We start from the raw sequence: 26,278 nt of genomic DNA on the forward strand, positions 1-26,278 counted from the left end.
ATACAAATAGTTACAAAATAAATTGTTCGACATAAATAAAATCTAAAAGTGTCTTCAAAATTTGTTAAGTACCAAAAAAAAAGGAGAATCTAAAAATTTATTAGTATGAAAATTGCCGTGCAGCTGTTGGGTTGTCTAATCACAGCTCCATTCACCTGAGCTGGTGCAATTTCCATAGCTGAAGTTCTGTCCCTGCATCTTCTAAATACAGTTTTATTTACAAGGTAAATCCCCTTGTTTCATTTTTACAGCCTTCTATGTATTGCTGGTTTCTTCTTTCTTTCCTTTTTTGACTGCTTTCTCCCAGACAGTGTCCCAACACAAAGCAATTACTTTCTGAAAAATGAAATCAGTGTCAGTTTTTGACAATTCAGAGTATGAAGGAGAGCCAGGCACTGAAACCAGTGACACATAAAATAAAACCTGGCTTTCCGATCAGCTTGTAGATGGAGTTTCTGAGACAGAGTTCTAACAATCAGAGATCTCTGATCCTGGTTTTGATACCTCTGGGAAGTACTATAAATACAAAATGTTAAAAAAGGAATAAAATATGGAATTGGTTGATACAGAGGGTTATATGCAGAGAATTGCTGTATAATGCACCAACAAGAATTTGAGCCGTATAGAAATTGCAGTGCCGTGAAGTTACACGTGTTCCTGCTTCAAGTACCTAACAAGCCTCCGGGTTGGAACAAAAAGCACAGAACCCCCAAAATAACAGATTTTAAAGCCAGGGGAAACCCTGATACCAAAATGGTCCACAAAACAGGCCTCCATTCTCACAACAAAGTTAGAAGCATCAGGTTTTCTTAAAACCCATGCTTAAAGCTATGTCACAAAACTTGGTGCATCATTTAATGACTGTCAGTTGACTCTAAATGGAGAAAACCAAAATCCACCAAACAAAAACAAAAGGCAGAATCTTAGCTCAAGCACCAGTTGGTTTGAGTTGCTTAAATGCAGCCATTGGGGAGGAGATAAGTTATCTAGTTATATGTTGTCACTAGCAATTAAAAAAAAAATTAATGTCAGAAATCTCAATACCTAATTATGAATGTTTTGTCTTTCTCTTGGGTAACCCTTGCCTCTCCGGCAGTCACCTTCTATATTGTAATTTGTAGCTTCTTAATTTGCTGAGGCACGACGTTTAAGATGAGTGGGCACATACAGTGTTTTGAGCTTGGCAGCTGTTATGAGCTTAACCAAGAAATGGACTCTAAGTTAGGTCTGAGATCTTGAAACCTACAGAGATTGAAATCTTACTGTTGCTGTATGTCGTGGTTTAACCCCAGCCAGCAACTAAAGCACCACACAGCCGCTCGCTCACTCCCCCCCCAGCAGGATGGGGGAAGAGAATTGGAAGGGTGAAAGTGAGAAGACTCGTGGGTTGAGATAAGAAGAGTTTAATAAATGAATAAGATAAAATAATTATAATAATAATAGATTGTCATGGAAAAGAAAATAACAAAGAGAGAGAAATAAAACCCAAGAAAGACAAGTGATGCAAATGAAAACAATTTCTCATGGCCAACCAACCAATGCCCAGCTAGTCCCCGAGCAGTGGCCCCCCGGCCAACCTTCCCCCTAGTTTATTGCTGAGCATGACGTCATCTGGTATGGAATAGCCCTTTGGCCAGTTGGGGTCAGCTGTCCTGGCTGTGCCCCATCCCAGCTTCTTGTGCACCCCCAGCCTACTCGCTGGTGGGGTGGGGTGAGAAGCAGAAAAGGCCTTGACTGTGTGTAAGCACTGCTCAGCAGTACCGAAAACATCCCTGTGTTATCAACACTGTTTTCAGCACAAATCCAACACATAGCCCCATACTAGCTACTATGGAGGAAATTAACTCTGTCCCAGCCAAAACCAGCACACTGTGGCAATAAATACTGAGGCCAATTGAGTTGTCCTTGATATCATTATCTCAATATCCCTTCCCCGCCCCAGGCATGAGTAGCATACATGTGAGCAAGTGGGATTGTTTTTTTATTATTTATTTTGATATCTGAAGTGTGTGCATCGCTTGGGAGTTGGAACTGGCCCAAAGCCTGTTAGTTAATCAGACAAATAACCTCTAAGATCTCTTTTTTCTTTGTTAAATTTGTAATTCATTCTCCTGTATCTCCTGGCTTTTGCTTCCTTTGGTCACTTCAGCTAGTAATCTCTTTACCCAGGTCCCCCATTTTTCTGTGATCCTTGTCTGCCTTCTTGGTTAAAATATGTATTTGTTGTAGTATACGTCACAGATACAGTCCTTTCTGTAATTGAGCTAGAACACTGAGAATTCGGTTTTGTGGGACACATGGAACCTGAACACCGTATAGATTTCATTGTAATTTGGCAGCATGTGTGGAACAAATCTATATTTTATTTGGAATGGTGGTGATAGAGAAGCCAACACATTTACATGTTAATTATAGCTGAGCAAACATGACTGGATTGTCACTAATAGATAATAGTGATTTCACAGAGCTGGGAAACCTAAATTCCTTGTCTTGCTTAGCTGCTTCAAAATACTAGTATAAAATCCCTGTTTCAACTCAGAGGCAAGTAAGGTGTGCTGTTATATAGACTAAATCACAGTACTAGTTGATATCTCAGAAGACTCAGAAGTTGTGAGTGATAGAGTAGGAGGATGGCTGTGCTCTGGAGACGGACTCTTTAATTGCAGTTTTCCTTGACTGGTTGCTTTCCTTTATAAAGCATATTCCCCTCCCATCTGACGCTTGAAACAGAGGATTTTAAAACTGGATGTCATTGGAGCTGACCTGTGCAGCAGTATATGTGCTGTAATATGCACTTGTGAACACTTGATCTTTGGTAAAGTTATTATTTTACTGTAACTCTTTGATTGATATTTCTCAGTAAAATGATATAAATAAAAAAGTTACATGTATTTGACTAAGGGAAACTTTGAGAGTAAAACCATAATGATAGTCATTCGTTATTTCCAAAGTTTCATCCTTTTATCTGTACTTTTTGTATGTTTCGATTGTGCTTTTGACTGTGTATACATGTGAGAAGAGAGAAAGAGTCTGGGGCTTGTCCAGCCTAAATGTAGAAAAAATTGTCATCTGCTTCATTTTCTTCTAAACGCAGGATGTTCTTTGTATATATTTACTATTTTGTTAAGTACAATTTGAATTATCCCAGGAAATAGGGCTTCCTCTATTTCCTTTAGAAGAAAATTCCTAATAGATCTTAGTGTCAAGGAGATTTCCTGGAGGTTCAACATTTTCTACTTCATCCTATCACACCTAATAAAATCCTCCTCTGTCTATCTTCCACCCATTCAGAACATGCAAGGCTATAAAATTCCAGTGTGTCCCCAGGTGTAGTCTTTTATTTCACAGTCTTCAATATCCTTTTCTTAAATAATTGTAAGTAAATGAAGAAGGAATCACCCTTCCTTTCTAAGATCCTAGTTGAAGTTAATAATTATTTAGTCTTTCTAATATTTTGATGTCTGTACCATAGATCTCAATGATGAAACTAGTCCACATAAGACAGCTCAAGTACTGGGGGAGCTTCCAATCTGCTTGAAAGATAGAAGCTATTACTCATGGATAGGAGACAATCATGGACTTCAAAGGTCTATAATTAAAAATACTAAAAAATTACAACTAAGAGAAGCAGTTAGTAACCCTCCTGTGTTTTAGTACAGCGCTTCTATTCACCAGCTGTAGATTCTGCTAGAAATGCTTCAGTCTGAACAAAAGACTAGAAGAGTAAATTCAGTAAGCTGCAAATCTTAATGTAACCATGGCCGCTGCATATACAGACCTGTTAGTCTGGAATGGTTTTTGGAGTAACGGAAGAACATGCATTTTGCATTATAGACTAAGGGTCCACTTCCCTAGTTTTTTGGATGGTTGTCGAATCAGTTCCGCTGTACTGAAAATGTAGCTCCTTACCTTTGCTAACCATCAATACAGATACTTTATTGGGGGGGGAAGATTTTCTGAAGTCCTTTAAATCCAATTTCATGCAGTTAAGACTGGGTGCTTTACTGGCTGGATGTAAATGTGAACTGAGTTTTTTCATACTTGCTCCTAATGCTATACAGGGAGGCATTAGAGTTTTCTCCTTCTCATCTTGTAACTATTTAGTTATCTGTTCGCACCTTTTAAGCTTTGGGGTTGGGGGGAATGTTTTTCTTTGCTTTGCTTGTACGATTGTTCTGCTCTGACATTGTGGGTACCATTTTAGAATTTTTTTCATGAAGTCATATGAGGTTAAATGTTTACAAGACAGCCATCTCAATGAATGGGCGTGCAAGGCTTGCCCTTTTGTTTGACAGAATTTTTTTATTACCAAGTAGATCATATATCATCACAAAGAGAGACACCTGTACACAGACATTTTAGGGGAAAAGGAAAAGCATATTGTTAATTCTACAGGAAGTCTCTACCTGGAATAAAAGCAGTGACATTGGTATTTATCCTAGTAAGCTAAACATTACCAGGGCTTATCCTGTAGTTCTGTGGTATTTGACTTGATCTGGCCATCTTCATACTGTTTAACTCTCTTGCCCTTTGAAACAGGCTTAATCAAAACTGCCTGTTGGGAATAGTCCCTAGCCTATGCTAGCTTTTGAACTGTGCCTGGGAATTATATGGGGAAATGCTAATTAGACTCGTTGAAATGTCTGCAAGAGACCTTCACAGCCGGGGTCTATCAGTTTAATGATATAGATGACCAAGTTCCAGGTCCCAAGCTGAATCACTGTTTAATTTACTTACACATACCCATTTGGTCAGATTAAAGGTTCATCAGGCTCAGCATCCTGCTTCTAATGATAGCCAGAAGTGGTGCATGGGGAAAAGCATAAGGACAAAGTAAGCAAGTACAGTGCTTCTCCCCATGTACTCTTCCAGCCTCCAATTATTTGAGGCTGCGATCTCAGCCAGATGTGTTTTCACTGAATTTAGTAGCCTTCAATAGACTTCTTTTCCATTACTGAGTGCAGTTGTCCTTTGAATTCATGTAAACTTTAAGCATCTGCAATATCCTGTGGTGAGAAATTATGCCGTTTATCTTTGTGTTTGAAGGAACCACTTCCTTTTGTTTATTTGGAACCTGCTTCCTCTTAATTTAATTTGATGTCCCCTAATTCTTCTGTTGGAAGATTCCTGTTCTCCTTTTCAGTATCAATCAAGAATCGATAAGCATCTATCATGCATTCCTGAGCTGTCTCTTCCAAATTGAAGAATACCAGCTTACTTAGTATCTCCTGCTATGAAAACTGTTCTGTATTTGATCATCCTTACTAGCTGCCTCTGGATGTTTTTGAGTTCTGTTGCAGTGTTTAAAGATGGTAGAGACAAGAACTTCAGTGTATATAATATCACAGTGAAATTCTTTGTTTCGTTCTCTGTGCCTTCCTAATATCTTCTCACATGGAACTTCCTTTTTTACCCTCTCTTTAGCTTTGAGTGTGACCTCAAGATCTCACTCTTGGTTCTTTTGAACTGAGCATTACCAGTTGTTGCATTTAGGAAGCTGTGATTGTGTTCACAGACGTTATGGCTACATATGGGACATAAGGGTTTTACCTTCTTCATAATTTTAAATATACCTACAACAAACTTCATTTGTCTTTCTTTTGCCATGTCATTTCATCTCATTATGCCCATATTGAGTTTGTCACACTTCATCCTCATCTGGTTTATCCTGTACGATTTGGAATCATCACCAGATTTAGTCATGTACCTCAAAATGGTTTTCTTTATGAGGTTTGAGTGTAAACAATTCATGTCTTACTGAGAACAAGATTAGTGGAGAAGTGACTTCGCCAATACCTAAATCCTGGTGTGAACTCTCAAGCTCCTTCTGCCTTGGATTACAAATATAATATTTGACAGCTGCATTTTTTTGGCATAAGAAAGGTATCTTTTTCAGTCTGACTTCTCTCCACCAAGATGTGTAATTTTAAGCTCTGAAAATGGCCACTTGTACATACTTAGTATAATTTACTTCAGTCCACAAAGCTCTCCAAATTCCAATTACTCCCACAACGTAGGAAGCCTTTTGCATGGTAGGACCAGATGTGGAGCTCTGGGCAAGAAAGCACGCGCAGTGCTCTGCAGAAACAGCCAAGCCTGTTCTGAATGAACTATCTGGGGTATCAGGAGGTTTGCAGCTTCATTAGTGGGCACTCTGTTGAGATGTAAGGTTTAATAACATGAGCAGAGTGCCAGGTCATTTGGATGTACTGCTTCCAGTAACAGTTACTTCTGTGCCACCTTGGCGATTTCTGTGAAGGCATATCCAGAGATGGATGACTGGGTACCATTACAGCTATTGATGCCTAGAAAAGATGCACTGGTTTGGAAACAGTGTAGGCTGTAAACCTTTTGAATGGTAATTTTGATAAATGGTAATTAATTTAAAATTAATGTAAATATTTTTATCTATAAAGAGTGCTGCACACTTAGCATCTGAGAAAGTATTTTGGAGGAGCAAAGAAATATCCACTGGCAGTGGTAGAGAGCAGAGCATCATCCTCTCTCTATGTAGACATGTTGAGGTCCCAGTTTCCATTTAACAGCTCTGAGGATTGTGTAGCGCCAGTGGGGAGAATGCTAGAGCTTGGGTCAGGGCACCTGTATACAGGAGAGAGGGTAGAGGTGGGCATGGACCTTGAGTGGGCTACTAGGGGAAAACAAGAAGAGTGGGTGGCATATGTATGTGTATTTCTGAGAGAGATGGAAGAAACTGAGAGTAATTCAGAAGCCAGACTGGGCGTACATCCGTACTAAAGTGGGAATAAACCCGAGAGCTGTAGTGTGTCCTAGCTCTTCCATTTGACTGCACTGCCTTCCAGAAGGTATGTGGTCTGGATGTAGTCTGTGAGTAGTAAATCTTACTCCTTTTCAGAGTCAAAAGTAGAATACAGAATTTCTGTTTTTCTTGCTTTTCGTCAGCTTGGCTAGTGAATTGTTTGTATTCTGCGATGAGTGGAAGGTATACCATGCTCAGCCTGCGCTTTTGGTTCACTAGAAGAGAGGGGTCATCCTCTGCTGCAGCTACCTAGTCTTTTAACTCTAGTGATAAAGCTTATTGCTCTGAATTAAAATATTCTCTCTTCTGACTCCACAGATGATCTTTGGTGAAAGGCCTTATAATTCATTATGACAGATTTTTTGTTGTTGTTTACCATTTATTAATCTCGACAGACTCAATTTAAAAAAGGTGGTTGCTGAGTCAAAAGATAAGAAATGCCAGAATAGAATTAATTTGAAAACTAAATGTGACCTCAGTTGGATTAGAGAGGGGCCTGGAAATAGTCCATCATATGAGTGTTCCCACAAGATAGTCTCAGAGAAATAGGTCTGACTGAAGTTCGACATCCAGTCTTTTGTGTTCAAACTTATTTTCTTATCACTGTTTCTGTTTGGTTTGGGGGGTTTTTTTGGTGTTTTTTTTGTCTGCTTGCTATTTTTTATTACTTGTTCTTGATGATCTGTGCCTTCTCTCTTCCCTGTTTTCTGGCTCATAACTTACCTTTCCTGTTGTGCAGAAACCCACCCATACACATATTTGTCCATTCTCTTTCCCTATTTTACTTTCGCAAAAGCTGTTTACATTTCACTAATACCTTTGCATAATATCTTTGAGGAAAGAGTTGTGTTTAACTGGAAGTGCTGTGAGAAGCGTTGTAGGTACGGTGTACCATAACGCGAGTACTTCAACTCCTTACAGATCTTATGGGTTCTGGATAACTTCAGGTGGTGTCATTGATATGGTCTTAGAGTTAGCCAAGACTGAAAATTAAAGTAGTTTCATATGGCTGTACTTCTCAGTATTTTCTGACAGTGTAGTCTAGGTGGGTTATTTCTTCTTGATAGGTTTAATTTTGAGTGAGCGTATTTCCTCGATTTCCAGTTGAACGTGCACATTTACAGTAATACGCGTGTATGTTTACATACATATTTAAGTGTATACTAGAATAAGTCATCTCCTTCTAGGAAATATAACATACTACAATCACAAAAATATTTAGTAACATACTAATTAATAGATTTATAAATTATGTAATTTCTGACTTAATTCGCAGTTATTAAAGGAAATGCTTCCTTTACCAAGAACTTTAAGCCAGAAAGGAGGCTCTGGAAGAAGGCGGCACTACAGCAATAGAGAGTAAGCACAACTGAGTCCTTGCTGGCAGGTGCAGTGTATTACTTTAACATGGCAAACTGAATAAAGCTCCTGACATGTGAGTCTCCTTTCTTTCAAATGGGAGGCAGTTCTTGGGAGCTGCTGAGCAAAGATACGCTGTAAGACTGAGCTGGCAGGGCTCCACAGCAAGGAGGTCATCAGTACGCTGCAGCTGCTACTATCAGTGAGATTATGTTGTACGCACTGTTGCAGAGGATTATTCTTTATGAAAAAGAGAGTACTGACAGGTATCCAATGAGAAGAGGCAATAGGATAATCTAATAAAACCGTATTGATGCTACAATGTTAGAAAACATCATTTAGCATAAATTGCATATATGCTAATGCAGCCTTGTAGTTTTTATAATTTAGCCTCCTCATATTGTGAGACCTTCTTAAAAATTCTTTTATGTGATAGTTCCAAAATAGGCATGAATGCTAAGAAATAAATTTGCAGATTAAATACATGTGTTTATGTCAACAGGCTCCCTAAATGGGCTCTTGCAATTTTGAGTGAGTGAATATCTGATTAGAGAGTTGTTTGCAATTAGGATAAGGATCAGAATTCATGAACAGAGAGTCATGAAAGAAGAAACAACAAAAAGGCTACTCACATTGGTCACTGTAGGACAGGAGATGACAGAACCTTTGTTCATGAATATACCAAAAATAAAACTCAGAGGGTATGTGTGTGAGCTTGGGAAGCTTTCCACAACCTTCAAAGACAGATGTGGATGTTACTACTGAAAAGTCAGCAACATACATGTTTAAGTGTATTTAAGTCTCCAAAGCACGTTTTTTTTTCTCCACTTAGCAGTAGTTGATGTTTGTTAAGGTAATACTTTCAATGATATCCTCCCCCATCTCCTCCTTTCCATCTGCTTCTTCCTATTCCCAGTGTCCCTGTGCACTGCTATTGCAACTGTGTGATGCCTAGTAAAGTAAATAAATCAGGGAAGAGTTTTGACCAAAAAAAGCCTCTGTTTACTGGGTTATATCCCAGCAGATTCTGTTTCTCCAGACTGCTGTCTGGCTTTTCTTCAGCAACCAAGGTATTCCAGAAGAATAGGAATATTTTAATGACCAGAAGGTGCTGCAGTTCTTGGGCTGGAAAAGAACAGTATGATTCCCTTTGGATGAAGCTAAACTGAAAGATGTTCTCCAGGAACAAGCCTAAGGTGCTGTAATTGCTAACAGCTCTTAAGTTCATGAAAACTGACTAAAGCTAGTTTAGGTTTGGTTTGGAATAGGTCCAACAAAATACATATAGTGTGAACATCTAGTACTCTGCATCATTTGCTCCATAGATCCTCTTCTGTTGTGTTGCACTGTTTGCTAATGTATACATACCTAGAAAATACTTACTTTGAAGAAGACCTGACGTAGCAAGCTTGTGAGTCAAGGTTGTTAGGCTGTTATCAAAGATATGCACAAAAGCTAAAGAATGGTAAATTGTACAGAAGTATGTGTCTAATGTAGTTAACCCAATCAGCAGCTTTATGCTCTACTTTGTACCGTACACTCATTGACCATCTTTGTGTATTCTTAAATTTTAGTTTAAGAAACAAAAGAAGCTAGCTTAGAAGAACAGCTAATTTACAACAGAAGTTCAGAGTTTCTGTGGCAGTAAGTGGAGACTGAGTTGTCTTAGATGTCTACAGGGAGCGTATCGTTGATCTTCCTCGTATGGTGAGGCCAATATATATTGTGCACAGAGAAGTTTTGCCCTGTACCCTTTTATGAGTTTTATGTACTTATTGAAGGCCAGTGTTAACTTAAATTTGCTTCCGTTGTCACTAGGCAGCCAGTAGATACAGCTCAGATTTCCCAGCATGCCCTTTCTGAAGATGCTTCCTTCCCTTCAGAAGGCTGCAGAACATTCTCTCAGCTATTTATTCTAGACCCATTGATTTTTCACACTTCACTGCACAGTGGTCCAGCTGGAACAGAAATATGACAATTGTTTTCATGCACGGTACCCTATGGGCTGGTTGTATGGACAGTTGCCAGGGAAGTGGGAGCTGTGGATTTTGATCCTCTTGAAAAGAGAGAAAACTTCCTGCATTAAATCTATAATTACTAAGTTTTATGCAAAAGGCAGCCATTTCCTACTTTTCTAGCTGTGTTCTGAACTGGCCTTAGTGAAGTCTGAGAAAGGTGTGCTCATTATGAACACAGATCAAGCCTCCTCCTCAGATAAATATCCATCAGAAGACTGAACACATTACACCTTTAGATTGTACCAGGGTCCATGAGAGCTTTACTGAAACCTCAATTTCCTGGTCTAAAGTATGCATTTCTGTGACCTTAATAAACTACTTACTGCAGTCTAAGAAAATAGAGGTAACTGATACTGCTATCTGTATGGGCCTGATGAACATGGTTAATAGTCACAGCTACAGAAAATGCCATTATTTCAGTTGTCATGTGATAGAAATAGAGCTAGAGGTGCAGCCTTTGCAGAAAAGACAGCAGTCCATCACCTTGCGCAAACACTTGATGTTACTTTAACCATCTGCAGAACATTTTTTAGAGTCCAAATAACAACAGCAATAGCCTGCCAAAACCATGAAAGCATGGGTGTCTAAAAAATACTACGTTCTGTGAAAGCAATACTATTTGTCAACTGCTGACAAGAACAGATTGGTTTTAGGTTGCCTTAGGAGACCAGCCTTGAAAAGAAACTAGTTTATTCCTCCTACGGAAAAATCTTCATTCAACGCTAACACTAAGCCAGTATAAACAGAAACCTCCCCACTAAAAGGCAGATAGAATCTTAAACAATTGTAGCTGAAAGTCAAATCCGTTTGTAGTATTTACCTAAGAAAGGGAAAAATAAAGTGATCATTAAATGAGACAGCTTTTTTCTTTTTAGGTTTTAATCTATTGATAGATACACAAGACACTTAAATTCAAAATTATTGTGGAGTTTTGTGCTGGAAACTTAGAGCCAAATTCAACTATTAGTTTTGTTCGTGAGTGATGTAAGCGCAAAATTCTGTAAAAGCTCAAATATTTGTGCAAGTCAAAACATGTATTATGATTCCCTTGTGTTAGGCACAGTACCAAGACAGAGCAGATTTATCGCATCCCAAAGGTATTATAATTAAAATATAAGATTTAAGACAGAAGATGGATACCTACAGAACAACCAGACTTGGTTGGTTAATTAAAAAATAAATAATATAAAAGATGATGCTTCACCTATTATGTAGATTTTGTGCTCACCACACACTGAAGAAGAATTGTGCTCTGTGCATGCCAGAACTGGGCTGAAGAGAGAGGTTATTGAATGGGGATAAATGGTATGACTTTGTGTAAGCCTTGCAGTGCTGAGTTGTGCACTGAGTTTAGTACTTGGGTTTCCCAGTATTTAAGTATGCGTGCATGAGAACCAGCAAAGGAGAAGATAAATGATGAACAGAGTTTTAGCAATGACATTCCTAATGGGTGGGTGAGAGCAGGATGAGGGAGCATTTGTGAAAATAGCATTATCAAGACCAGATGAAAGTGGTAGCTCTGTAGATAGCTGGAAGAGGTTATGTGTATGGTCTGGATGTGGTTTGTATCTGAGAGGCTCACTTCAAGATTATTCCAGTTCTTGGTGACCAATAGAATCAGCGTTTTTTCAGTGGCAAGAGAGGAACCTTTCTCAAGAAAAAAATGTTGAAAGAAACGTTTAAAACTAATTCAAATGTTTAGATATCAACAAGAAGGTACTGGAAAGTTAAGATGTTTGCTTGGACAGGAGGCAAGTCTGGAGTAGAAGTGTAAATGATGACTTATAGAAGTGATTGTTGATTTTGTATTTGCAGATGAGATTAGCCAGAGATACTGCAGAAGGAGAGGAAAACTGGACCATGAATGTACCCTGTATAGCCTCTTCATGGAAAGCTGCATGTATGAGTTGTCTGACTGAATTTATGAGTCTTTATAGTTTGGAAAGCCTTTTGCTTTTGGATTATGATGAAAGGTATAGCACGAAAAATGATGTGCAATACACCAATTTTTAAACTGAAGTGATGTTCCATGTATGGAATGTATTGTAGAACTCGGCCAGATGGAGTGAGTAAAGAACAGAATATCCATTACTATTCACAGTGGGTTTTTTAGAGTCTTTAAAATATATTCTATGATTTCTTTCTGTAGATTAAATTCTTGAAATAAACATCATACTGATTGTTTTGGGAAGCTTTGAGTTCTTTCAGAAAGCTATTTACATCCACTAAAGCCTCTGCACATAAATACCAAGTAGCATTTGCAAATGAAGATCACCACGAAAAAGCTTAGTGACTTTTCCTTATAAACACATTTTACCTGACTGCAATTTCTCTGAAGAGAACATTAATATATTTGAGTGGATGTTAAGAATACATATTATCTAGGAGACTGAAACTCTGCTTTCAGATAGCTCATGCTTTAGGTTGTATTATTTTTCTTATTTTTATGAATAAAACTTTAATCTTGGGTTAAGAATTTTTCTTTAAAGTTAAGTCTGGGAATATAAGATCAAATAATTACCAAAAAGAGTAGCATTTTGGAAGTTGATTTTGTTTGTTTTTTCTCCTTGACATTGAAAAGTTTGAAGAAAAACCAAAAAAGTAAAATAGTGATGGCGGGATGAGCCATGGCAGGATAGCATACAGAGCAAAGTTTGCAAACCACAACATCTGAATTTCATGTGGCAAAAAGCAAAGCCAATGTGAGCATCTTAAGCCTGAGTACGTTCGTTTGGGGCATTTATTATTGAATAACAAACTAAATGATAGATTGTGGTTAGTCTTGTATAAATTGTAGCAAGCAGGAGTTATCCAAAATCTCATTATCTTTTCTTCTTGTGTGGGCTAACATCTGTCACCCAAAAGGATGAAGTTGTGTCTTTACGTTTCTTTTACCCTAACAGGTCTCTTAGATGAAAATGTATGTCATGTACTATTCTACATAGAATATTTTTTCCACTTATCACAGTATTATTTAATGCCTTTTAGTATTTCATTAATGATCTTAACTACTAGCTCTGGTCAGCATCAGGGAATGTTAGGCAGTCTTTTAGACTTCCACAAGATAGGGTTACACTGAAGATAAGGACCAAGGTGAGATTCAGAGGTCTGTAAGGAACGCATTAAGAGATCAAAGGTTCGTTCACTTGTGTTTTCAATAAGGCATTGCTGGTAACCTTGCTGTGGCATTTTCTGGGTGTGAAAGAATAGAATTTGAGTTTTCTGAAGGCTTAGTTCTCAAGTATATCATAGTTCTGTAGGCTATGTAAGAAAAGATTTCAGTAGGGCAATGCCTGAGGACACTTTATTGCCTGCCAGGGTGCCATGGAAGTGATAGACTATTTTAGAAATCAGTGTTTGTGGATGTTGCAATGTGAGAGTTTAGCTTTCGTGAAGAATATAAAAGTATGCCTAAGTTACATGACTTGATCGAATGTGGATACAGTCATCAATCTAAAGAGGCTGCTAACTCTTCAGAATACATTTTATCTGTCCACTCCTGTTTGCTCTATGTTATTTGGTTTGATTTTTATTTTGCTGTTCTTTATCGCTGAACTGATACTATTCCATCACTGAGCTTGGTGATAATGGCATGGTGACAGTACAAACAGCTCAGTCATATTGTTATCCTGTGTATTGCTGGCATTTGAATCAATGTTTGTCTGTCTTTCAATGCCTTCATGAAAAAAGAGAATTTATTTATTAAATTAAAGAATTTTGACTCCTTAAGACATGTGCCTCCTGCAAACACTGTAATCATTACTCAGCAAGGGCATCATCCTAAGAAAAGCTAAAACTATTTTAATTTGTGACTTTGTCACTTTTTCCAAGGGAGCAATCATAGCAGAACCAAGGAGCAATCTAGAGGAAATGTTATCCTGGAACAGTGTACAGGGTTATATCTGCCTCACCCCCATAAAGACACATATACGATGAAGTATCATCCAGTCCATCTAGAGCATTCTCAAGCAAAATCTACAGTTAAGGCAATTTCACTCTGTTCTTAGATAGATCGTTAGAGTACTTCTCTGCCTTCTTAACTCCAATTTCCACTCCCCCCCCCCCAACCTAAATCCTTTTGGCTACAAATTAAACTCATTATTTGTATTATTACTATGGAAAACTTACTGTCCCATTTATAGCATTCTCCCATAGTTGAGATTCATCAATGTGTCCTACGTTCACTCTTTCCTCCCTTTTTTTTTTTTCCCCAAACTTTCTATCATTCTGGTTTGGGGAAGAGCAGATACCTAAAAGTTGACAAAGTTCCATGAAAAATATGATGCCCTGAACTGTTTTTTGCTGTTCTCATCAGTGGCAAGTAAACCAGAATAATTGGGTTTTTTTAATTTGCATTTGGCTCATCCCAGAATGGAGTCTGGCCTTTTAAAAATAGCTTTGTGTTACGGACTCCCGCTCACTATGCGATCCATGATAATCCCCAGATCCTTTTCTGCAGTAGTGCTACAGGGATTATTCTTTCCTTGTTATTTGTGCATTTGGTTTCTCCATTTGGAGAGCACTACACTGTAACAGTTACTGGACTTGGTATTTTTAATCGCTGTTCTGATTGATCGAGGTAATTTTGCATCTTAAGGTTTTTCTACAAAGAATAAAAATGGATGGCTGCCTCATTCCTGCTGGCAGGAAGAGGCAATTCATCAGTGCAGTTTTGGAGCCACGGGCTGGCCTGGCTTCAGATCATTCTGTGCCTAAGATTTTGGACTCAGTTGAAGTGGTAGTTCGCCTGTATATAGCCTCTCTGGCTTAGAAATGCTTAGAGCTTGCCTAGAAACATGATGCGTGACACTAAGCGGTAGTTAGGCAGTATGAACGTCTTCAGTATTGCTCAGTCTATGTAAGTGAAGCAGGAAGGAAAGATCTTTCTCCGGACATGTTATCTGGCTTGGTCAGGCATGACACCTGTTGTTTGGGGCTCTTTCACAAGATGGTGATGGCAAAGTTTGGCATCAGAAGGTTTTTGGGTCACAGTTTCTTGATAAGTGTATCTGCTGAGCTCTCTGAATTCCTGATGCCTATGAAGCTTTGTGATCACCTGCTTTCTTGCTGTCTCTGAGTATCCTAAATAGGTGGGTTTGGGAAGACACAAGCTTCACGGTGACGTCCTTCCAGGTCATCACTGTTGATTTTAGTATACTGGAAATAGAAGTGTATTTCTGCAATGTTTTATGCTGTCTCTTTCTGACTCTGCTTAGGTAATACTTTTACGTGATACAGGGTTACAGTATCACATTTCCTGTTTGGAAATAAGCTTCTCATGTCACTCTTTCATTTCCTTATATAGTTCCTCCCAGTCTGAACTGAGACAAGATCATTAGTCTGCCTTGATTTCCACTCCTTTTAAATGGTATAGTGTCTCAGCAGTCCTGAGGTGCTTCACCCTGAGTATTGCCGCTTTCCTGAAGTGTACTATGCCCCATTCTGCAGAAGGTTACAGATCAGTCAATAAGAATGTTATTGGTATGGAGCCCTTCATAACCCCAGCTCTTCAGACATCTATCAGCAAAACCAGAAAGAGCCATAGGGGTTTTTTTGAACTGAAGATGCTGATTTTTTAAATTTGTAACTTATTTAGGAAAAATCAAGAAGCATTACTATGGGCTGGGTTCAGTCTAAAAGAAGCTATGGAGAAATGGTCACAAGAAAAGAAAATTCACATAGAGCATTCTGCTGAGACAGAGCTGTAGCAAAACACAGAAGAGTATTTCATAAAAACAACAAGCCATAACTATCTTAAAGATATGTAGGGTAAAATCACGGAGTTTCAGAGGTTAAAAATTATAAGATATCCGCACCGAGTTAGTGATACTGTATAGCTTGCGTACTTTGGAGAGTATATCAGCTATTGTTAACAATGGTACTTTAAAATGCTTGGGACAAAGAATATCAGGAATTCCTGATTAGTATCATTAACAGGGCAGCGCTGCAAAAAAATCTTTACCTTTTTAGGTAAATTTTTAGGTATGAATGTATTTTATTTCCAAATACATTACCTTTATAATAAGGAGGAAGTGGTATGCAAGGAAAATGAGGCAGCCTTAAAGTGGACAAGTGAGTTGAAGGCTGGTACTCTCATCTTGCAGAGGCTGTGCGTGAACCCCTGGCTTTAATTAAAGAATGTTACCACTGAATTCAGTGTATCCGCTATTACACACAGCAGACTGAATCCCTCCCAGCGGTTATACTGGAGCAACCCAAAGAAATACAAATAATTCAGTGTTATATTGGATTAGTTTTAGTTAACTAATAAACAAGGCATGGCACTTCCAGAGTTTTGTCATCCTGTTTTTGCAATAAATAGTCTTTAATTGTCTCATCTGAATATAGTATAAGCAGGCAGGAGCATTAGATATAAAACGGCATTAACACATTTTTCTCTCTTTTTTGTTAATCTATGAGGTAAGCCACAATGTTGATTATTAACAGCCTCCTCTACACTGCAGAGTGGCTCCAGCGGTTCTGCAAATTGGCTAGATTTGAAGCTGTTAATTATGCCGTATAGTGCGTTCCATAAAGGCAGAAATGAGCGTGACTTGGCTCAGTTCTCATGAGAATAAATTGTAAAAATTGGACCTCTGTTTGATTTGAATTCTGGCTTCACAGAGGACACGGACATTCCATATGACAGGCTTGGCGAGGACAAATCATTTACTCCATTAAAAAATCAGAATAGGTTCATAGTAAAATTGCATACCTGGCAGAAAGCCTGTGGCTCCTGGGACTCTGCAGAGGTCCGAGGCTCATTAACAGAGGGTGCTTTTTATCATTTTGTCTAAGAAACTGACAAACATCTTAAATCCAAATAACTTGTAAATTTTAAGGAAGGGTTTTTCTTTCTTCCCTGCATTCACCAGCTACAGTTGTATGTGTCTACAACTGCCCACTGGCGTTTTAAAGTTACTGTCTGCCTCCTGTAGAAGAAAAAGGCATGGTCTCCAACACGTGCTGCTCGTCTAACATCAAGGCAAATGATAAGAGAGGGTGAGGGGAGGGTCATCTTTTGGTTTAGGCTCTCTGTTTAGGTTTTTATGTAAATGTAGATGTTGCATAACAAATTATGGCGAGATACTTTGACTTTAGATTTCCACCTATACATCAAGGAATTTACAGGGTGCTACTACTTCTGAAGCAAATCTGTACATATTTATATCATTTTCTCTTAAAGTATGACAGCACATAAACAAATCATAGAAGAAAAAAAAGCTCCATAAATTTGAATGATTTTTAAATCTTTTGGAAATCTATTCAGATAAGGAGATATGTCAAATATATGACTGTACCTTTGTAGCTGTTGCAAGATTGTAGCAGTGTAACTAATACTAGTTGAAAGATCCTGAAAGCAGTGTTAAATATCCAGTGTGTCACAGTGATGAAACGTTAAATGTCATTTTTGCAGTTTCTTCTAAAAGTTTAAGTGAGCAATTTAAAAAAGAATAGTAAGTTTGGGAATTCAGCTGCTGGTTTTTTAAACTGACAGTGAAAGAAAATTACTATGTCAACCAATGCCTTAATCCATAGAACAAAGAGGACTTTATAGTTTAAACATACCAAAATAACCAGTGTTAAACTCCTATAACTGTTTGGTGTCATTTAAACTTTTGCAATAAATGCATCGATTTATCTGGTTTGTTTTGTTTTTTTGTTTTTTTTTTTGACAAGAAAGGCAATGCTTGAGGAAAAACCTTAACAGTATGATTCAGGCTAATGCGTAGCATTAGGTTTGTTATCAACAAGATGTATTAAAATGGAAACAATGAACTAGCGAAGCCATCTTGTGCGTGGGATTATTAAATTCACAGTTTGCTGTTGCTAATTTGTTAGTAGGCTTCAGTTGTTTGAGAAAGCGCATACGAACTCATTTTGCAAAACCGATTATTAGATGAAATGCCCTCTGTCATTGCCACTGGAGGAATAGCTCTGAATCAGGGCTGTGTCACAAATGGAGTTAGCTGAATGATCTCAGTTCAGTACCATTTACCTAACAGGATTATCAAGATGATGCTGACATAATGAATACGTTCTGCTCAGACAAATGTAGTCCCCTGGAGATAATGGAAATTCAGTGCAGGGCTGTTTGCTTTCTTTGGTTGATATGAAGAGCTTGGACTCTAGTAAAGTCAGTCCTTGTGCTTTTATCAGAATTATGTTGCTTTTATGATTTGACAAAGTTCAGTCTAGTGACACAGATGCAATTATACAGCTGTTTAGACTTGGTTCTGGAAGACATTCTCCCTTAAATTATGCTGCTTAAGCAGGTGTGTTTTGTTCACTTTGATGAGGTATGTGTTAACTAGAATAGCATAGTAGTTAGAGATAATACAGAACTGAGTCCTTTCATGTATCCTACAAAGATTATTGTGTTTTGTAGTCAGTGTGTCTTGAACAAACACAGGAACCAGCCTATATAGTTGATTCTGAAGGATCGTTCCCACATTCTTTTCTTTTGATTCATAATGTTGTTTGTATTCATACTTGTGAGAAAAATTTCAGAATAAAAATTGTTTCTATTACTCAAATGCAATCAGTGAACCATATACCAGTATGAGTCAAAGACAAATGATAATACTGAGGACAATTCTGTTATCAGATATTTAAAACAAGAATTGTTTATTAAAAAACAGTCTCAGAATGAAAACAGATTTTCAAAAGGAAAACTGTTCCCCAGTGTAAATTTATGTTTCACCACCATGTTCTTGGAGCACTGTGAGAACCAAGAATATTTTTCAGTGGTAAGTCTTCATGGATGTTCAGTGGCACTGTGGAGAACTGTAGCTCTCAGAGCTCTAGACATTCTTTAGAGGCATTTCTTTGGAAAGAATTTCTGTTGGAAAGTAGGAAATAGCTTTGCTTGTGCAGCCAGCAGTGTATATGTAGCACTTCATGTAGAACAGACCAGAATCTTAAAATATTTTTCCTGTTAAAAAGTGTCATGGGTTAGTATTTGTCTTGTATATATAATAAAATAAATATTCATTCTTTTAGGGTGAAAAAGGAGATAAAGGAGAACCAGGACCAGAAGGCATTCATGGAAGAGAGGTAAACTGAATGATAATGTAACAGTCAAGTTACAAACTTTTGGGGGGATGGTTAAGCAATGAAATTCAGAATTTATGTAAGGAGAGTGATAGATTTAGAAAATGTGTATGCCTGGAGAGTTAACATCCACAAGATGATGGGGCAAGAAAAAGAGATGCGTTCAGGTGAGGTACAAGTTCTTAGGGCTTCAGGTTGGACAGGAGAGCTGTGGGTAAGGATGTGATAGGTTCCATGATATTTCTGCTGAGGGCTCATGAGATAAACTGAAACAAGCATGGGGATTAAAGCAACACAATGTAGATGAGAATCATTCCTGGTTGGATAATCTGCTGGGAGAGAGGGCATTTCTGGAGGCAGGGTAAAGCTGGGCCTGGAGCCTTGGTTTCTGAAAAGGAAAATACCCAGGCTGTTAGCCATTTGTGGGTGAGAGCCATGGGTCACTCACTGTGCCATATGGTTCATGTGATAGAGAATTTGAGTTAAAAAGTCACTTTTTTTCTCTGCCAGATTTCACTGCCTTAGTTAATTGGTCTGGTCCGTATTTGAGGTACAGCGTGAATCTGTGTCTAAAAATACTGGATAATCCTGATCATTGAGTTCACATTCAAGCTTGAACCTGAGCTAACACTATAGACACAGCCAGTCATAAACCTTACTTTTGCCTAATTTATTTTTAAATTTAAATTTATTTTGTTCTATATTAAACCAAGATGAGAGGGCAGAAAATCAGAATTTTTTTCAATGCAATACTAAAATGGCCAACCAGCATGATTTGAACAGCAAGATTTAAAAAAAAGAATAAAATAAAATCAAGCCAGCAGTTTTCTTTATCCCCCTCTTCCCCTCCTGTCTCCTCCTTGACCTAGCTGGGAGTGAACCTGCAATTAGGGTTTAATGCAAGATACTGTTGGCTCTCCAATTGCAAAGCATCACGGTTGAAGGCAGAGGGCATCTTACAGAGGGATCTGAACCTGACTGTCCAAATTCAGTGGAGAATGACTGGCATTAGGACTGGAATCCAGATACAGGATTTGGAAAAACCATTCAGCAAAGCTTTTTTAAGCAACTTTACCAAAAGAGTGAAAGGGTCAGCATTTGACACAAAAATGCTATGACAGTCTAGCTGGGTCTACAGAAAATGCAGTAAAACAGACTACATAATTATGACACTTTTTATGTCATCTGGCTTTCTACGTACACTGTAACCATAAAAATATTTTTCCTATTTTAGGTTATTATAATTTAATGCTAGACAAATCAGGCTATTTTTGACTAATAACTGATGTCCTCCATATGAAAAGATATACTATGTTCTGAGCTGAAACTATGTTTAGGTATTCAAAGAGGTATTCCCTTGTAGCCTGCATGTCTGTAAAGGTGAACCATATACTTCTGTCATGCATACATATATGCTGACAGCATGGAAAAAACACATCTGTGTTTCTTTCCATAGCTCTGGGGACATTTCTGTGTTGGTCTTACACGATCTCCTTTACTACATGGGATCTTGTTCCATAAACCTTTTAGGAAGAGTAAGGTATACCGAGTATCTGGTGAACTCTAGAACATATTTGACATAGTGGCACTGTGAAAGTGTAAAATATTGAACCTTTATATTTTGAAATATTTACTGAGCTCTTGTAATGTGTCAAGAAATGGTAGATTATCATCATGGGAACAGTCATTAAAACATTTTGGAAGTTAAATTGCACAAGGCAATATGACATTATATTGTTTGAATCCGCACATAATTCCTTTTTAACAACACTTATATAAAATGCTTTGGATTCAGTTATCACTGTGCATGGAGATGCCAGTCATTAAGTTTAAATTTAAAGGACTGTGTATCATTGACTCTTGGTTGCTATCAGTGTCTCTCAAACTCATTCCGCATACAGAAATGTAACATCTGATATTTCTGAAATAATCAAGTTAATCTGCTTACATGGGTGTAATCTGCAGTGCTGTATAAAGAAAGCCTGAAAACACTTAAAGCTAGCAGTATCGGCTGCTGGCAGCTGTTGTCTCTGCCTGGGGGAGTGAGGGTTTCCATACTCGCAAGTGAAGACCTTGAAAATGATGACTGGACATTTTATCTTGCACAAATGGTAGAAACATATTTGAATTTATTTTAATCAAAATTAGGAAAGTAGGTGTCACAGAACAGTTCTGCTTTCTATTACTACTTGTGTTTTCTTAGCTGTACAAAAAGTTCTTGCTGGAATGAAGTAGGGGGGAAGCCAGACGTGACAGAGGGGAAGCCAGACCTGATTTGGAGACTAGGCTTTCTGTAACGATGAAGAGATACCTAAAAAGTTTAATTCCCTCATCCCTCACTGGTTGTACTAACTGGGTCAGTTCATCTCATTGAGAACCAGGTTTGGATGCAGGAACTGTGAATATATTTAACTGCTCTGCACATCTCCCAGTTTATCACTCCAGGAATCTGAGCCAAGATCTACAATGCCGTGTCCCAGTCTGCGACATTATTCAAAATCCATCTGACAACATGAATACTTACTATAAATACTAGTAATGTGGTTGCCATTGTTTTTTAGCTTCTTAAGGAGTAGTTATAAATAACTTAACATATTACTAATGTAGTCCTCCCGTGCTATGTGTTCACATTACATCTGTAAGCAGGTATTTGCCTGTGTAATATGAACAGCCAGTTTGCTTGAGTAGTGTCTCTGTTTTATCCCTTGAGACTTTTTTAGCCACTTGACATTAATAATGCTATCATTTGTATCACTGTAACAAGTGGAGCTTCATAGACACACTGTCTGAAAGAAATCCTGATAAATACAGTTTCTTCTCCATCACGCTCATATCCCATATGGAATAAGGACAAATTTGCAATACAAATACCCATGAAACTATCTGTGGACTAAGATCTATGTTATATTCATATGCTTGTCATTTGAACTGAAATTGAAAGAAAATCTTTATCATTGAAACTTTTGGACTTTTCTTGGAGTCGTCATTTTCTTGATCAGTGGTGCAGGTAGGAATTGAATACTGTGGGATACTACCAATTAATGTTTTGCTGACATAAATGAAATCCTTCAGCAAAAGTGAAAACAGAAAGTTTTATCATATCTATCAGCATGTGTCATGCATAGCTAGGGGAAGAATAGAGTCTTTCTTGTAAATTATTAAAAAAAAAAGTGCAAAAAACCTTGAAATTAAAATCTAGTATATAATCTCTACATCATTAAACCCAGTGATTCACTAATTTTTTTCTTTTCTCCTGCTGGGAAAGTTGATACCCTAAGTGACTTTTAAAAAACTTTCCTACATAAAATGTTGTTATTCTTTACATACCTGATGTCAAAGGACGGACTTCTGAAGTTCAGTGAGCAATGAAAAAAATCCTAGGTTTTCAATGGAAAGATGGAAAACATATCAGACCTTTTTATTTTTATGCTTGTGGGAAAAGGTGAACAGAAGTATGAACATTTTTAAAGGGATCCAGTGTCTTGATATGATAGTTACAGTCATTTACCTTCACACGCTCATGGCCTGTCTCTCTAATCTTGAACTCTCTTAGTATTAGTATTGTAAGGAAATATTTGGATAGGAAGGGAAGAATCCTATTGCTTGAAAGTATGAAGTTGGTAATGATATTTAATTGTATCTAGAGTTTGAGGATTCTGTGAGGAACAAAAGTTTAAGATAGTAGGCATTGCTCAGGATCCAGAAAATTCTAGTAGTGTAGCAATTTGAATGACATTAACGAGAAAAGAGCAATGGCAATATTTAAAAGTACATGAGACTTAAACTGAAAAATAGTATATTGTTTGGAGCTTTGAAAATACTTTGCTAAATTAGAAAAGTTATGCCAACATATACGCTTGGTGTTGTACAGCTGACTCTGAAGCTGTTGTTTTAATTTAGATTTTAAGGCTGCTCTGTGGAGAAAGTGTAGTTCTGCTCTCTTACTCATTAGAGTATTTCCAAGTTTTATTACTCGGTGGAGGTTGTTGATTTGATCTATACTAATTTGGTTGCACATTGTTGGTTAGTGTGTTGGATTGTTTACTGTTATTTCCAGTACTTTAGATAATATGTGTTGTTCTAGGAGATTTTAACCTGATGTGAGATTGAACAAGATTACTCTAATGCAGGCCAGGGAATTGTAAATAATGAATGATGTTTTCCCAAACAGATATCTTTTAGAGTGAAAAACTTGTTCTCCTCAAAGGATTATGCCAATCTTACAGCATTTTTCCATTGCCACATGCGTGCAGCATAGTGTATGCTGCACAAATTGTTGCATTTCCAGTGGGTGACACTTGGCTGCTGCAGGAGCTGCTGGAGTCCTCTGGTTGGGGTCCAGCTGATTTTTGCATTTTTGCATTGGGAAAAGCGCCTGTCGTCGGCTGCCGGTACATTTTCTCTGTTTCATCTCTTTTCTGTGATGATGTGTAAGCACTGTCTGCTGCTCTCTCTCTCTCTTGAGAAAATTTTCAGTGTATGATACAGTTTTCTCAGGCCTCGGTGAACCTGCTAGAGCTTGTTAAGTCAGAATTCATCAAGTAAAGCATTAGGGCACAAAAAGCATGTTTTACTTGGAGGGAACACTTAACATAACAATTTTCCTAATGTTCCTGAACTCTAGAAAGAGTTTTCTTATTGATAATTTCATGCAAAGCTAACAATTCAGTTATTTTGGTACTCTCTTTCAGACTTCTCTGATCAAATTCATGTCTGTTACTATAGTAAACATTTTGTCTCAGGGTGAGAGGTTAATGTACTTCTCAGATATTTCCCAGCGGTGGATAAGTAAGTAACTGATGGCAGCTGAGAAAAGGCTGTAGGCCCTGTCTTCTAACACTACTGGTGAGGTTTGCGTTGTGGCTGGTATCTGTCTCTTCATCTCAGTAGTTTGTCTTCAGTGAGCTGTTAAACAGAACCCTGGCTCTCGAGTCTGGTCTCCAGTCCATACGGAAACCCATCAGTCCAGTTGCCTGCTGCCAGGCAACATAAGCCTTAGAAACTCTGGCAGCTCTGTAAGAGTTTCCCAGTAAGCTTCCTCTCCTTAGCCTAGCTTTCTTGAGGCTTCTGTGTTTGCTCCCAGATCAGCTCATTGTCAACCTGCTGCTGAAATTCTTCCTCAGACTTCCCTGGCCTGTCATTCAAATCCCCTTGTTTGGGCTGCAGAGGTTTTATCACAGGGATTGCCAGCTAGTCGGTCTCAGCCGGAGAGGTGTCTGCTCATTAAACCCTTACAGACCCCTCATGTGGCTTTTAAACCCAGCTGAGCATCACAGTGTTAAGGTTAAAAGCAACAGGCGAGTCTGCAAGAAAACCTAATTTACAGAAGCAGACTCCTTTAAATTACAGGATGCTTTCCCCATCCTGTGCAAGCACCAACACATTTCCCTTTTAATATAACCCTTGTAGCTTATATGGGAGTACTCACAGAGGGTGTGTACTTGGTTCAAGTTGTTGCTGTTGTTTAATGGGCAGGTTAGATGATACTCCTAGGGGCTAGGATTCTTTCGTAGAGTAGTTCCTGAGACGCTACAGGCATATGGGATGTGATTTCCCAACACAAGCAGCAAGCTGTGCATCCTCTGTTCTCTTCATCTTCTGTCCTTTTTGCTAGTGATGGTAGTAGTACCAGTTTGCAGATCATCATGTTGACCCAAAAGAATTGGCTTAGGAGAAAACATTGTTTGGTTCCCTTTTCCTGCAAAATCTTTGACTGTTATGTTCTTATCCAAATGACTGAAAACATAGGAAGTGAAAAACTGTTTAGTTTTCTGGTTCTGGTTATACCTAGCACTTCTTTTGAGTGAATAAAGTGTTCTCAGACTTGGTAAAGAACATATTTATCACATCACTAAGTAAAGTTATTTTTTCTTCACTGTGGAACTCCAGAGCACAGAAAACATTGTATGACATTGTTGCTGGTTTAAAAGGAAAATTCAAATAGAAAAACTGTCACGTTTTATGCCAGTAGTGTTGGGACACCATTAATAAAATCCCATCCTTTGAAGAATTTGTGAAACCGTGGTCCTTTTTAGAGCTTTAAAGCACAGTTACTGTTTTTTAATTGTCTTCTTCTCCTAATCCAGTTAGTTTTGTAGGCTGGCTAAGATTCCAGTAAACTACTATCACAGAAAAGTCTGGTTAAATATTTGTCAAAAATAGTGTCAACCAGTATGGTAACTTCTCCTTTAAATTCCTTCCACCAGAAGAAATACCATTGTCATCCCCTTCCAAACAAAAAGCCTGCCTCTAGTTTAATCTTTCCTCTGTTGGCCCCGATTTTGCTGACTTTACATCCTTATTGATATTTGTGATATACTTGTTGAGTAATTTCTCTGTCGGTCAGCAGTTGTGTTACTGTAATACCTGTCTTATTAAACATACATATAACATTTCTCATTTCTGCCATTTCTCATGTTGTTATCTTGTTAGCCTTGAGTTGGCCTTATACATGCATATCCTAACGCTTACTTTACATTTTGGCATCCATAGAGGAAACATAATGTAAGTTTATTCTGACCTGTAAAAAGACCAAGCTGTATTCCTTACAGAGGAGGAAAAGTACCAGCTGAAGACTGTTCATGAACTCACAAATGTGTATTATTGTATTGCTCCAAAAAAGCTAGAATTAGTTTGGGATAGAATTCAGTAGTTCATTTACCATCTGTTATGAAAGCTGCTGGAATTTCTACTCAGTTCTTGAATTTCTGACAAATCTGGTAACAGACTCCTTAGATCAATAGAAATTAGTTTACTGTTTTCAAAACTGACCTCATTCTCCTAAAATATTGCAGAAAATGAGCTTTTCTAATTTAAACCTTAATCTAAAATCATCCAAATTATGTCTGTTCAGCTAACCACATGTGTTTTACTGAAGCATCCTGTTCTGGTCTCTGCCAGAGAAAGGATACTGTACTCTACTGTGGTAGAAGGGGATACAGATTCGACTCAGCACAGGAATTCTTACTTCTGATGTCATTTCAGAGACAGGCAGCAGCAGCTAGACATCTCAGCAGCTTTAAAAGGGTAGCTGTAGGGAAGAATAGGCATGGTGCAGTGCCAGATGTGT

General features: G+C 38.0%; 1 protein-coding gene across 8 annotated transcripts in view; it reads left to right on the forward strand.

Annotated features, from left to right (window-relative positions):
- COL19A1 (collagen type XIX alpha 1 chain) overlaps positions 1 to 26,278 on the forward strand; it is a 212,598-nt gene that overhangs the window by 78,457 nt on the left and 107,863 nt on the right. For all 8 annotated transcript variants that reach the window (XM_072855250.1, XM_072855256.1, XM_072855253.1 and 5 more), the window contains one exon: positions 19,159 to 19,212. In XM_072855250.1, coding sequence (XP_072711351.1) covers positions 19,159 to 19,212 — 54 coding nt within the window. The remainder of the gene's footprint in view (positions 1 to 19,158; positions 19,213 to 26,278) is intronic.

The sequence above is a fragment of the Ciconia boyciana genome, chromosome 3, assembly GCF_034638445.1.
Source record: "Ciconia boyciana chromosome 3, ASM3463844v1, whole genome shotgun sequence".
In the NCBI taxonomy this organism is placed as follows: Eukaryota; Metazoa; Chordata; class Aves; order Ciconiiformes; family Ciconiidae; genus Ciconia; species Ciconia boyciana.